General features: G+C 45.4%; 1 protein-coding gene across 2 annotated transcripts in view; it reads left to right on the top strand.

The window, feature by feature from the left end:
* PINX1 (PIN2/TERF1 interacting, telomerase inhibitor 1) overlaps nucleotides 1-15,397 on the top strand; it is a 77,819-nt gene that overhangs the window by 20,874 nt on the left and 41,548 nt on the right. The window contains exons 6-7 of one of the 2 annotated variants that reach the window (XM_019537195.1): nucleotides 166-242; nucleotides 5,437-5,929. In XM_019537195.1, coding sequence (XP_019392740.1) covers nucleotides 166-242; nucleotides 5,437-5,469 — 110 coding nt within the window. In that variant the 3' untranslated portion in view covers nucleotides 5,470-5,929. Of the gene's footprint in view, nucleotides 1-165; nucleotides 243-5,436; nucleotides 5,930-15,397 lie in introns of those variants that run through there. The other variant, XM_019537194.1, reaches the window with a different exon arrangement.

Genomic DNA, 15,397 nt, shown 5'->3' on the forward strand with positions numbered 1-15,397 from the left:
TCTTCTCACCATCTGTTCCCCCACCCATTCCTCTGCACATGAAGGTATAACACCCTCCATCTCCCCAGAAACAGGTTCTCTGATCCAGTAGTTTGGCTTTTATGTTGTCCTGCGAGGTTTTATGATCCTTAAGAGTAATGTTTGTATTCTTTTGCTTTTTCTCAGGCAAGGATCTCTCTTCCCGCAGCGAAGAGGACCTGTCCTGTATTTTTGGGAAACGACAGAAGAGTTCGAAGACTCGGGTAAATCAGTAGGGTTAGCGACTTCTCTCTGTTTCCTGAACATTTTGCTTTCTAAAGAAACCACTCAACATCTCCAAGTGCATTGCTGCACATGACATTCACATGCTTTTCAAGGAGCACTGGGTCTTTTGTATGTACAGTGACCATGTCTTCCACATTGAAGCTGATGGTAGATGAGCAAGCTTTCAACTCTTGGTTACAGTGTGAGTTTAGTGATGTTTTCAGGATCTACAGTAGACATAACTTCTCTAAAACAAGCCAATACCAAACCTCTAGAAGGATGTATTGTTAATGTTTTCTACTTTACACGCAGTATACAGCACTCAGGGAATCAAATGCATTTAATTTAATTTGAAGGTTATACCGCTGTTGTAAATATAACATACAGTAGTCAGAAAACAGCAGCCTGTTTCAGCAGACTGCTTCCTATTTTTACTACGGGGGGTAATCTTTTACATATATTTAACACAAGGGGCTATTTAATGTTGCAGTGGATATGGTGACTTGGAGTGACTTTTATGGCCCTGTACATAACAACCAGTTCTGCTATTAGATACTTCCTTGGGCTTTGCTTACCTCAAGGGAGGTAGAACATGAAGTCCAAGTTAATGTTGATAGACCCACCTTGTCTTGTAGGAGTGAACTTCCACTGTACAGAGGTAGTGCCTTGTGGATCAAGGAAGTGTTTGCCATGTTACTACACAAAACTACATGTGCTAGAGTAGGGGTGGCCAACCTGGGGCATGCAAGCTACAAGTGGCCTTGGCACACCCGGTGTGTGGCAGGTGGCACAGCAGCAGATAAGGCAGAAAGCAGAAAAACAGATGGGGCAGAAAGCAGAACATTGTACCTGGCAAGCAAAGGGGACTAGAGGTGGCACTTAAGGAAGGCTTAGTTTGTGGCACACCTGCCAAAAGGTTGGCCTTCACTATATTAGAGCAAGACTGTGCAGAGCCTCACACAGCCTGCATTTAGATGAATCCTGAAGCTGTTCTAAATCTTTACCAGAAGCCAAAAACATTGAACTGGGGGCTGGGATGTGTTGCAATATTTTTACTCTGACAATTCTGTTAGTAGCAAATATGTGTAGACCAGTGGTTCCCAGTCTGTGGTATGGGTACCACCAGTGGTATGCAGACAACCTGTCAGTAGTATGTGTTAACAGATTTATTATAATTACTTTATATGACCAAAATTTGCTGATCGTATCTTTTTAAGGTTGTATCGCTTTAAATTGGTGGTGCACGATCTGTCACATCGGGAACTGCTGGTGTAGGATGTTCAAATCCTGACTCGAAGAAATGAGGGAAACCTTAAAAAAAAAACCCCAAATGACAGTACATGGTTTAAAAACCTCTGTTAATGACAGGACAAAACTTCTGGGTCGTGTCCTGTGGAGGTATTTTGTGTTGCTGTTTTCCAGTGTATCTAATACTTTGAAAAAGAGCGACCTTGACTGGGAGTAGCTAGGGCAGGGGTGGGCAGTTATTTTAGGTGGAAGGCCGCTTACTGAATTTCAGCAAGCTATCGAGGGCCGCATGACAGGCAGCCAGGGGCAGATGTATATTAATTTTCTAAATTTTTTAGGGGCCCTGTGGGCTAGAAAGGATGGCCTGGCAGGCCACATCTGGCCTGTGGGCTGCATTTTGCCCACCCCTGAGCTAGGGGGTATCAGATCTAAGCTTTATGGGTACAACAGTGCAATTCCAAAACTATAATTAATTAAAATAATTGAGCTTAGAGAAGACTTAAATTTAACCAACTGACAAGTAAGTGTCTTGTCATCAACTATAATAATAAGCCTATTGTTTTATAAGCCATGTCTTTTGGGCTACATAGTTTGGGAACACTCCATGAGCTGCATTGTAGTTGGTCTTCATTTACTCAGACCTGGGATAGACTTTTGGTCTTTGAGCCCACAGTAGCTACTACTGGCCAAAGGGACCATAAGTGTTTAGTAGGAGAGATCCCTTGAAGAATCCATCCAGTACAGGGCTATAGACATACTTTTCAGCTCTTCTGCTAAGGATAGTCCCTTTTGTTGCATCAAGATGAAGCAGAACCTGTGGGGACTTGCTGTCTGACTGCAGTTTTCAGTTACCTGATCTTAGTTCATTGCCTTTTGTTATTGAAGATAGCTATCCATTCAGTAGATGTTTTGACCTATGATGGTTGTTCTTCCACATTTTCATGCAGAGCACATTGAAATCTTCTGATGGAAGGCACTGTAGAAATTCAGAATATTTGCATGAGGCAAGGATTTTTGAGGGGTGATAACTTTTAGTGGACCAACTGCATGATTGGGATGAAATTAAATAAAGTTTCAAATGCAAGGCATTCTTCATCACGTCTCACATAATGCTGCAGCATCACTACAACATTACCAATTATTTCTATGTGTAAATCTATATAAACTATGCAGACTTCCATGTATAAAGGTAGTAGCTTGTGATTTACATCTCGATGCCTTTCCCCTACTGAACAACTTGAGGGTTTGGGATTGTAGAATCAGCACGTTCTCCATGGTATAATTCCCTCTTTGTGCCCAGATTTCTACATGGCAATACAGACACAGGAGCTAAGGTGACTTGGAGACGTGTTGTCTCCCTTTGGGTCCCTTTTGCAACCAGGAGTAGACCCAGCTAGTAGCGATGCAGTTCCTTCTTCTGCCTTCCTAGTTGCAAACCAGTAGCTCTCCCTTCCTTGTGGACCACAGAGATCAGTGAACTTTAGAGAGGAGCCACGTCAAAACTGTATCACATAGCCCCTCCAGCTAAAGGGCATGCTTTGCTTGCCGTAGAGTAGTAATATTGTCTAGTGCTGCCAGTGGCACTACATGAAATATCAGTTTTAAATGATATTTTTCAGGTTTATGTATGCTCCATTTTGAAACCTCTGGACACTGGGCATTTCACTGATGTGGCCAAAAGAGACCACTGCCAATGCAGGAAAGAGCTGTAATTCTCCTGGAAAGTAGTTGCTCATATCTGTTCCTGTTCAGAGATATCATAGGAAGAGTCCTCGTTCCCCGTTCACACTGTAGCAGTTCACTGTCCCCGGCCTTGTGATTATAGTTGCTTCAGCTATTGACAGCCATAATTGAATGCTGTTATCCCTGTACCAGACAAGCTGGAACAAAGCCACTGACAAGTTGGACAGCCCTGCTGTAGATAGTACTTCAGTTTCCTGGGTTCTTCAGGTGGCAGTTTTCCAAAATATTAAATTCCTTTTAAATTTAAAAGAAAAAAAAACCCCATAACATCCGGGGAAGTGTCTGATGGAAGTTTGACTTGGACTAAATGAGTTCTCAGCAGGAAAGACTTAGTTATAGCATCACTGTTGATCTTTTTGAAGTGAGGTGTTTTTATTACAATTCCTATTTGTTTCACAGGAGTGCCTAGAGGTTCCAGTCAAGGATTAGGACTCCGCTGGGTTTAATGTGGGAAAAGAAGACCATGCCTTCCCTGGTTTGGGCTTATGATATAGCACACTAAACAGATTAGTGGGTGGATGCAACAGGGGAGTGGGGCGGAAAGGAATAGTAAAATGGGTCAATTTTTGTACAGTAAATAGGTTTTCTTGCAGGCTGTTGGCAGTTGCCATCACTGTGTAGGAGTCATGGCAGGGGTGAACATTGATGAGAGGTTGAGGGACATGGGATCTGGTCTTTGGATTTATTTAGTTTTTCTGTGGGGGCCAGGGGTGGAGTTTGTCTTACGAATAAGGGATCTCATTCTCATGAGAGAACGCAAATATATTGGTGAGACAAACGGATTAACTGGTGAGACATGCCAGCAATGGTGCAACGAAGGAGATAATCAGCATTGCGATGAAATGATTCATCTGATGAGTAGGGTGGGGCTAAATCATGCAGGTCCTTAAAGGTAAAGAAGCTTGTATCTGTGGTTGGGATGAAAGGGGAGCCCATGGAAGGCCACGGAGTTGGGTAACAGTCATAATTTTGAGCCGGGAAAATAATCTTCATTTCCATTAAATGGCCATCTCTCCTATAGCCGTTCCTTCCGTAACGCAGTGGTAACCCTGGTGTTCTGGACACAGTGGATGCGCCATTCCTTTGTCAACAGGCATTGTCTTCCTCCCTCCTCGTGGTTGTCAGTAAGCATTTTCCTGTTTGGATTCATGACCAACAAAGTCTCGAATAGCAGATTAGTTTGGGGTGGATAATGGGCCGATTTTAAAATCCAGACCAGCTCATCTTGAAGGTTAATCCGAGTCCCTAGCACGGGACCTGGCATGGCCTAGGATTGCTTTGCCTAAGGGAACATCTTGTGATATGCTACAATGAGCAGGAATACCTGAGCTGGTTGCCCGTGCTAAAAGCCAGGGGTGGTGACAGGCCATTGTCCTGAGGGCTTTGGACTGCTGGAACTTCATAAAATCATAAAAATCAGGGTTGCAGGGACCTCAGGAGATCACATTTAGTCCAGCCCTCTGTTCAAAGCTGGATCAGCCCCAACTTGGGCTGAAGTCGCCTTCAATTTGTGACCTTCTGCAAAAGATGTCAGGTTTGATAGGCTTTTAGGGCTGTGGATTTGCTTCCCATGACCCTGGAAGGGTGCAGGAGTCTGGCTAGCCGAGATCCTGCTGAAGGAACTAATTCAGGAGGGATCTGACTAGCCAAGATCCTACTGGAACGATTACTTGAATGCTTCTGGGACTTCATTGTCAGTATCGTATTGTTAATAATGTTGGGGCACTGAGAGCCGTGGATGGGGCCCTTCTTGATTATTTTAAGCCTTTGACTAAATAAATTAATAACTGTTTCCTTCAAGATAAATGGTGTGGCCAAGCACAGCCTTTTTTAAATAAACTACAGAGGGACCTCTGTAATGTCTCCCTTTAAAAAAAAAAAAAAAAAAAAAACCAAAACAACACACAAAACCCCTGCGAAAACAATGGCTGGGCTTTGGAGCGCACCTAAATTGGAAGCGTCTGCAGTTTTTCTCAGGGAGACAATGAGTGATCGAAAATATTGAATTGTAATTACAACACTCTCTAGGGACCCCGTGGTGGGACCTGCTTTGCAGGGCAGTGACTGCCGGGCTTCTTCCCCCCCCCAATTTTCTCGCTTGCTTTGGAGAGCTCGGGGTTGGGGAGACAGAAAAACAAATTCCATTAGTTCCTATCTGGTTGAACTTCCTGGAACCCCCACGATTTTTTTTTCTTCTCTCAGAATTTCCTTCCTCCATCCAGCTGTGTTTCCTGATGAAGCCTTATCACTGGAGAAAATACTCCTGAGTGAGGCTGAGGATTTGGGAATGAGTTACAGGCAGCCCCAGCTTGTAAGCTGAACAACATGATTCTGGCACCGACTGACTTCGGGGTAGGGTGGGGGGAGCTGTGATTTGCTGGAACACTTGTAATAAGTCATTTACTGATGCAGGGTGGGGGGAAGACTACTGAGTGCTTAAAGCTCGTCTCACTTCCATGTCTTAGGCTATCCGATTAGTAATCCGCTTCCTTGAATTGCAAAAAACTTGGATGCCGTCATGCCTGAAGTTCCCTTAAACAGCTAAATCCAAGTAGCCTGTATCCTTCTAGGTATGGGGCAATCTTCTCCCTGTTAGTCACGCAGAATTACAGCCATCCACCCTCGTGCTTTCTCCAGAAATTGTCTTCCAATACGTTTTGCAGCACTTCCTCAGCTGACTTCTGTTTCCCAGCAGCTACCAGCTAGTGCTAAAACAGACCTGAAAGTTTTCCACCTGACTTTGCCCAGGGCTTGCCGTGAGACCGTGAGCAAGCCGTTCTCATCCCTCTGGGCCTGGTTTCTCTCTCTGGAAAAAGTGTTCCTACATGAGATGGGTTTGGTGAGGCGTCCCAAACATCTTAGGCAAATCACAACCTCTCTGGTGGTGTTTCCCCCTGCGCGGCTTGAAGGGATCTGTCACAGGGGTGACTGAGTTTTCATTTGCTAGATGTTTTTTAAAGTTCTGCGTATGCAAAGAGGATGTTTAGTTAGCAAATCAAAATTTCCAGTGCTGCCGTCTATGTTCAGCTACCATATGGTGGTCAGAATTAGGATACACGATGCAGAAAGGACATAACAAAGCTTGAGAGAGTCCAAACAGAGTTTAGTAAAATGGCTCCAGGGTCAGAGGGCATGTCCTAGAAGGAGAGAGTGAATAGGTTCATCTTGGAAAAGAGGCAGGAGGGAGATGACCTTGCTGTCTATAAATATCTGGGTAGGGGGGTGAGAAAGGAAGAAGAACATCGTATTCACGGTAATCAAAAGCAAGACCCTGGAGTCTTAGAAATGGGAAGACTGAAGCTGGATCTTTAGCAGGCTTCCTAACGGCGATATCAGGCAGTCAATGGAATAATCTCTCGAGGGAAATCCAGGCCCCTTCAATAAGCGAAGGCAGGAAAAACTGTATTTAACACTTAAGCATGTGGCTTATTTAAACCACTTCAAAAAAATGTGGCTCCCATGGCATGGCCTATCTCTGTCCTCTGTAGACCTCCATGGTGGTCTCTCATAAGAACATAAGTGACGTACTGGGCTGTGCAGGATCTGGCCGATGGTCTGTGTAACCCAGTACCCTACCTCTGACAGTGAGAAATAGTAGATGCTTAGTGGGGGAGTATGAAGAGAAGACATGGGCCATATGCTCGAATGCACTGCAGCTAGTTCCTCTTGCTGCATTTATTTGGTGTGGATGTTATGCATCCAGCCTTGGACCTAGAAATTATAACTTGGCCCAGGCTGTACAGAGATTTTGTCAGAGCTGAGATTAAAATTTAGGATGTCGTGACTGCTGTTCTGTGCTCGATGTGTGTCCTGTACATATCAGCAGCAAATGTGAAAGGCTGACTGAAGAGTGCTCAGTGCAAGTGTTATCAAGAGGGATAAATGTTGTTCAGAACAATGATCCCCCTGTAAAGGAAATAAATCTAGTAAATGAGAAGAAATGGTCTTGTAACAAAGCGTTGGATGTTGGAACAGCTGTTTAAATACTGAAGTCCTTCCGTTGTAAACATTGATCAAAATCTCCTGTGACCGTGCAACTATGGTACAGCCATCTTTGTGCTACTTCCAGTTTTTTTGTGAAGGCTGCTCCTGGCAGTTTGAGGGCTGCGTTGTCTTTTTGCACCTTTCCAAAAATCAGGGGTCTGGGAAGTGGGAAGAGAAGAAAATGCTTGATCACATACTATGAAGTCTCCTAAGTAATGCAAGTGCTTTCTGCCTGCCTGGAAGCCTTGAGAGGTTCCTTTGTATATGAGCCCCAATTTTGGAAGAAAGAATTTTTTTAGGAGCCCTTCCAAAGACCTGGAGTTCTTTCTCCTTAAAACATCATGGCTTGCTTGCTAGAGCTTGTGTGTGCGCACAAGCATATGTGTGTGTGCATGTGTGTAGATATATGTGTGTGTGTATGTATGTATATATGACCTGAGACCGTGTATGTTGTGTAAGTAGCCAAAGAATCAGATTACGCTCCCCTTAAAGTCAATGACCGCTCTTACTGACTTTGGGAGCTTTGTCATCTGAATCATAACATTAATATAAATTCCCACCCCTGGTTCTCTTATATTACATCTGCAGACTTTTGAGTGTTGCTGTGCTACACACCAGGGCCCATGGTAATTTTGCAACAAAATCAGAGACAGCTCCCTTCTCTAAAAATAGATTCTTTTAGCAGCTTTTAGCCCTATAGAAAGCCTTTTACCCATTTTTAATCGATTCTGGTGCTATCCAGGAGAGGGCAGTGGTATACACAAATGCATCTCAATACAAATGGAGGGTTCAAGCCACAACCTTGTATCTTGTGTAGTCACCTCCACTAGGGCAAGGAGGGTATGTGACCTTACTGTTTTGATTCGAAAGCTGGGCAAAAGTGCTCTGCAGGGCGCTGAGATGCAGTGACAGGGGCCCGTTACGTTACTCGATTAGTTGTTGCAAAAGGTGGGGTTATTCCAGGAGCACTGATAATAGTCCTTTATCTGTCATGGTAGCATAGGAGTGCTCTTAATACAGAAGAGCATGATGTTTTTTACAAATATCACCAAAATCGATGTTTTGGTGCCTCTTTTGTAAGTAACCTGTTAATCAGCTAAGGATAAATTACCGCTCTTCGTGTCTCAGCAGCGCGTGAACGAGATGTGTCCCAGTCTGGAGGAACTGGTGCTTTTCTCCTTTTCCCTTCATTGGCGAGGAGTCCTGCCTCTAGCCGTTCATTCCTTGGGGGTTTTATTAGGAACCAAAACAGAACTGGGGGGGGAGCTCTTTTGATTTATCTTCTTCCCTTCCCTTTCGGTCACTTCGATAGGCTAAAAGAGCCGAGTTGGCTTTAATGCGTTGCCGTTAGAGACCAAGCATTAGCTGAAATAAACCATCATGCCTCACAGTGAAAAATGTCCCCTGATTGGCTAATTAATCAGTCAAAGGGGAATGACATGGCTCTCGGCTTGAGGGACTCTGTGCAGAGGTAAACAGGTCGTTGATAAATGGTTTGCCCACAAATTCATATATCAAGAAAACTTAGTCATTTTTTAACTGCACTTTGTGTGAAAGCTACACTGTGTTTTTGGAGGCAAATTTTTTGCTGCTCTTGCTTTTTATATTGTGGTTTTTAGGTGGCAATTTTTTTTTAAGAGGAGAAGCCCAGATATAACTTTCTGTTGCATTTATTGCTTTCCTATTTTCTGAAGTGTCAAAAGTCTCCCTCTGTAAAAACAACCTTAGTGACGTCAATCATTGCCATGCATTTGTAGTGGAGGAGTCTGGTAGGGTATCGGATGGGGTCAGGGTGGTTAATAGTTTTCATCTTTTAAGCACATTTAGGTAGTTCAGCAGGCCGTGTCTGACACCCGTGTGTTGCCTGAATGACGACTGCCCTCCATAAGTAGGCCTGACAAAGTCATTGGGAAGCCCAAGGAGTAAGGTGCTTTTTGATGTCAGTAATCTGGCTGTATCTATACAAGACCTGATTCTGCTGTTCATACCCCAGGGAGTCTCTAGCTTAGGGGTGTGCAGTTTGTGCTGGCGGGGCACTAACCGAGTTTTGGTGAGCTACTGGGGGCAGGGGAAGGTGGGATGGCGATTGAGCCTATCCAGCTGCCGCCGGGACCCTGAGGGAAGGCTGCATCCTACTCCACTGTGCTGCAGCCGGGGCCAGGACTCCTCTGCCCCCTGCATCCTTTTTGCCCACTTCTTCCATCCCCTGGCTGGCTTGTTGTTGGCACTGCGCAATTGTGGCACCATGGCTGCGGGCAGCCGGGCCTGCATGGGATGGGGCATGATGCAGCGTGCCGAAAAGCCATGCCACCCATCATGATGAATCATTGCTGCCACACCATAAAAGTCAGGGGTAGCTGCCCTGAGCCAAGCCCTCCTTCCCCACTGGCAGCTGGCATGGATTCACCTCCTAACAGTGCCGCAGCAGCAGCTCACTGCGGTGGGCAGGTGGGATGGCTGTTTGGTCCACAGCTTCCTACCTCATCCCGTGTTGGCCCCGCTGCTGGCGCCCACAGTGCCAGGACTGTGCAGCCGCTGTGCCAACGGGATACTGGGGATGGGGATTGATGCAAGGGTGGGGATGGGAGGAATCTGTGCACCGTATGGCCCAGCCCCAGCTGCAGCAGAGCAGAGCAATACAGGGTGCAGCCATCCCTCCACAGACTCCCAGTGGTGGCCAGCCGGCTGGCTGCGACCCACAGGCTGTATTTTGCCCTCCCTTGCTCTAACTCCACATGCACTCCACTCCTTGATTATCCTATGGGACATTTCAAGGAGTAAGAAATAGCTGAAGGAGCTTGCACAAGATTGGCAGGTCTTGAAAAGGCATAATTTAATTTGCAGTTGTAAAACAATTTCATCCAGATGGCTGGTGAGGGGGGGAGTGGAGTTTAAACAGGAACAATTGAGCCACAATAGGAAAGGTTTAATTAGCTAGGCAAACGAAGATAAAAGAAGACCTCTTCTGGTAGGGGTTTATAAACCTTTGCAAGAGCTGCAACCAGCACACAGGGGTTTTGGATCACATAGGAGAATTACAGTCATGCTCAATTTATACTGGGTACCTTTAAATTGCTTTCTGCTTCACCCCAACTAGGTGTCCTGAAACCATCTTGGCTGGCTACATTTTTAGAAAATGGGTCTGCTTTGCTGGCAGTAAAATGAGGAAAACAGTCACTGAGAACTTTAACCACAACCAGTATTGAATACTGCAATAAGAAATAAGCAGGCCCGTTGTCATCCATTTAGTCATGGGTGTATAAGCAAAGCAGGTTCCGTTTGGAAAGCCAGCCAGCACTGCATGCTCCTACATGTCCTTCTCATCTTGCTGCCCTGGCACCCAGGGTGCAGATGGGGCTCAGCGCCCTCATTCTTCTCTCATTGGCCATAGCATACAACAGGGGTTCCTGAACTGAGACCCATAAAGCATTTGCATGCAGCCCACAAAGGGACTTTTTAGTGGTGGCCGTCAATATTGCATGCATTGAACACAAAGCTCAGCTGGTTATGGGGCTGCCAGCATGACGCCTCCCCTTATTAGGTGGCTCTCTGAACCAGGCTCCAGGAATCCCTGGTATAGTGCCAGCTCCCAGCCTACAGAAAGACAATCCCTGCCTCAAGATGCTTATTCCTCCAAATAAAGCACCTATTTAGCAAGGGGGTGGAGTGACCTGCGGGTTTACGACGCCTGTGGGAACTGTGCTACTGCGGGTAGGGAGGAGGCAGGTAGGCAGGCAGTTCTGTTACCAGTTTTTTGAGCAAGAAGCCACACTGACATTTTAGAGCACTATGTTGTAACCAGCAGTTGCAGTCAGCTCAGCTAGGTGAGGGAAGGACTGGGCGCATACCACAGTGGTTTCATCCCTACTTACTTGGGTTATTTTGCTTCATGTGAACTTTCACTGGGGGTGGCTTTTTGATCTGGCTTGTCAAACCAATTATGAAACTGCCAGCCAGTATGGACGGATTAAGCAAACCAGAAGTTCTGGTGACATAAATTATTCAGCCCCAGAAGTGTATGTTAAATTAACAAAAACAAGTTTTTCCACTTCCAAGCCAGTGTTTCTGCTTCTCGACCGCATTGCTCTGCATGCTCCTTCTTAGGAGGAGGAATGCATGGGGGCTGTTGAGCTGTAGTTCACAATGAAGTAACTCAGAGGTCTGTGGGGACGTTTTGGCTGACTCAGCCAACATCGTTTTGGGGAGTGCACCTCATGGCCTCATCTTCATCACCTGTAATATGCTGTCCCACCCTCATCTTGACTCAGCTCCTTGCCTTTGAGGTGCTTAGCACCTTGCACGGTACACTGGCACGGGTTTTGCATTCAGTAAGTACAATGACTATAGTGGTTTGATCTCTGTGTAGGAGAGGATATGGTTCCTTGCTCTCTCCTTGTACCTGTTCAGTACATATCACCCCATACCTCACAGTGTTAATGTGTCTTTGTCTTTTATAGCATCACAAAGGTAGCCCCTTGAGTACCTCAACTTGGCAACCTAGAAGAAGAATACAGGAAATAAAAGACCTCTCTTGGTTTGCTACAAAATACATAAGCTTTTTCTCTCACTTTTATTTTGATGTAATCTGTGTGTAGAGCAAAGATGTCTCAGTTGCTGTTGTCATCCTGGTGCTTGTATGCTGCTCTCTATCCAGGGCCACATGGACACCATAGTTGAACACTTCATGGAGTAAGTTTGGATTTAAAAGTGAGGGAGGAAGTTGGGCAGGCATTCATTAACAGACTAATCCCAACAAAGCCAGAGTAAAAAAAAAACGGAAGAGTCTAGGATAGAAGAGGAAGTGTGTGGAAGGGAGTGAGGCATTGGTAGCGGCTCTGAGCTGGGCTAGGTTGGACTGCTGTTCTCTGTAGGTTGCCCTCAGCACTGCAAAATCCGAGCACCTTCTTGCCATGCATTAATTCATATGATGTGCATCTGTCATATGCACTTTGCACGCTCTCTCATTTTCTCCTCGGGGGAAGTGGTGTGTTGTGGCATGCTTTTTGGTTTGGCAGGTATTTTAAAATATGGGCGTGCTGTGCATTAACTGAAGCAAGCTGATGGGAGCATGCCTTGCTTTGGAGCAGAAAGGTGGTGTGTGCAGGGAGTTCCACGTACTGTTTGGGACTGGCCTCCAAGGAAGTTTTGTCTCTGGCATAGATTCACTTTACCCTCCAAGTGGACAAGTTTACTGCTGGTTCATCAGCTGCACGAGGAACAGAATGGTTGACTCTGCTCCTTGTTGGGGACTTGAATTGCCCTTTTAGATCTCCTAAACGTGGGGTGTTAAAGTATCTCCAAAATGAGGGCTGAGACCTTGAACTCAACTTTGAAGTTAGTGTATTTAGCAGGGAACAGGATTGATGAGCTTTCAGTAGCCTTCATTGCTAAGATGTATTGCAACAGTTTTATGCCATAGGCCAGATGAGCAGTGACAAAGGCGTGTATCAGTGAGGTTGAGTCGTTATCCGTCAGCCTGGTCTGGAGGCTCCTATATAACCGGATGTGGTAAAAGCACTGCTGAAGGAAGATGGTATATCAGAGTTTAATGTTGGTGAAATCCAGAAGTGCTAAAACTGCAGTGAAATGACCTGCTGAAGGTGAGACCCTCCAACCAAAGGAGATGGCAAAGGGGCTGAAGGCTATTTAGAGTGCTTTCACCTCAGTTTTGTTGGGCTTTAGTCTGAGCCACCTGTTTTTCATTCATGAGCAGATCTTGTCCATGCACTGGACAGCTTAAGTGGAAGGGCAAGTAGAGCCGTGTATTAAGTAAATATGGCTAGTTCTTTCAAGACTCAGCAAGATGAGTGACATTTTAGATCTTTCTTTTTTGCTTAAAACAATCATCTAGTTAAAACAAACAAACAAACAAAATAATGAAAAAAGACCCCTCAAGCAATAGCTAAACTTCTGGCCTAGTTTAAATCGGGGGTGTCATACTCAGCTGAAATGGTGAGCTGGATCTGGACCGTGGGACTTTTCATCACAGGTGCCAAAGCCACTGTGTTGACACGGGCAGCACGCAGAGGTCAGTGCCACTCGCTGCCCTGCCCCACTTTGCAATCCAAATGATAGTCAAACCCTGGAAATTTGGGTAAGCAGAGGGACAACGTTAGCCCCCAGGGTGCTGGCTGTGATGGCACGACAAATCTGGGAGCCACAGGAAGCTGTGCCGGCTGGATCTAGACCATTGGCTGTTTGACATCCCAGTCTAAATCTTTGCATATGAGCAGTTTTGTGTTGGTGGGGTGTGTACACACACACACATGCACACACACGCATCAACAGTTGTACAGACTTTTACACACCCAAATGTTGTGCATGGTCTTGCTTAGAAAATGCTTTTTGTTTCCATAAAATAGCTTTACAGAAATTAAAGTTTTCACTGGCATTTTCTGAAAACTGATTTTCACAATATGCAGCTCAGTTTTCTTTAACCAAAGCTTAAAAATTGTGTGTATGGAGGAGTTGGATGCAAACATGTCCAATTTTGTTACAATTGGGCATTTCCCACTGAAGTTTCCACATTGATGAGAAAGCTGTATCTCATTGTAGGTAACCAAAGTTCTAAGTGAGTAATTTCAACCAGTTCTACTTACTTATATTTTGGATTGACTATCTGGGGGGCTTGCATTTGCTTAGTGCAGTGATTCTCAACCTTTTCAGATTCTCGAGGCACCCTCCAGAAAATACTAGCTCTTAGCCTTCATTCCTTTCTTGACTACAGAAAAATAATAGAGCAATTTTTTCACTGCAAAGAACTCAGAAAGGCCACGCAAGGTCGGAAAGGTTTTGACATTTTGGGTTCCTATTTGAAATCACTGGGATTATCTTGTGAATCGTGCGTAGGTGTTTGCATGTATAAAAGTGCTAACATTGCACAGCACCTCACAGTACCCATTGAAGGCTCTTGCAGCACTTGGTTGAGAATCAGTGACTTAATGTGTTGTTAAACTAAATATGATGTGCACAGATTCTAGGGAGAGAGGCTCAGCAGAAGTCATTAAACAGTCTTTCCTGCCCAAAGCAGTGGGGACCGGACCCAGTGATCTCATGAGGGCATTTCCAGCCCTAAACTTTTGTGAATACCTTGAAGAAGTATTTCTCTTTTGCCGTGATGCAGCAATCTATTCTTTTTAACTCCTGATTGGGCTTACAAGGCAATCTAGCTCTTGGCTGTGCGTCACAGTCTACATCAGTTGTGTTCAAAATGCCCAGCCTTGCAGGCCAGATGACTGGCATGGGACTGGTTGGCAGGCCAGATCCTGTACGTGGGGTCAGTTGGCAGGTGCAATCTGGTGTACTGACCCAGTCCCAGACTCTGGATCTGGCCGCAAAGTGACCATGTGAGCTGGCCTAACCCAGCATACCAGTGCGATTCAGTATGCAGGGCCGTGTCATCTGGTCCATGGCGCTCCCCATGGGTCCAGAATCATGGCAGCAGGTTAATGATGGCAGTGTTAATTGCCGGAGATCCCAGAGCCATGGCAACAAACTCTGTCACTGCTCCCCCACTGCCACAGGTGGGATCCTGCCACCATGCCCTTGCTATTTAATAGCCAAACCCATGGGAAGCCCTCTGGGCAGGATGACACAGCTGTGGACCTGGCCCATGTGGACCTGGCCCATGGTCGTAAGTTGAGCACCACTGATCCGTGCCACTGCAGAAGCAACTGCAATATTCATTGGACTTTACTGACGTTGTCTAACGTGTTCTAGCAAGGGCAGGGGTCTGGCCTCGGGGGATCCGTCCTGATTTCCTGTGTAGGTTGCCAAATAGCACTGGGCACACTGTTCGTCTCTAAATCATGCCAGTGCATTTAAAGACACAGCAGAGTGACATAGAAAGAATATGAGAAAGCGGCCAAGATTGAATCCTGCCTTCTTATGCATTACATCAAGCACAGGCTTTGTTTGGCTTTGATTTTTTTTTTTTTTTTTTTTTTTTAATTATTATTATTCCATTGTTAGAGCATTAAAGTGACAGCTGTGTCCCCCCAGCTAATGAAACAATTGCCAACTAACCTGAGATCCTGAGGCCCTTGATTTCCCTGATCCGGCACTTACCAGGCTCAGGTTCTTAACGAGCTTTTTAAAAAAAAAAGAGAGATTCTTTGACTTTTATTAAGCACCTCTTCCCTCTTCCCAGTCTCACCCTGTCCTACTGCAGCACTGATGC

This window comes from Crocodylus porosus, unplaced genomic scaffold, assembly GCF_001723895.1.
Source record: "Crocodylus porosus isolate Cpor-Errol unplaced genomic scaffold, CroPor_comp1, whole genome shotgun sequence".
NCBI classification, from domain to species: domain Eukaryota; kingdom Metazoa; phylum Chordata; order Crocodylia; family Crocodylidae; genus Crocodylus; species Crocodylus porosus.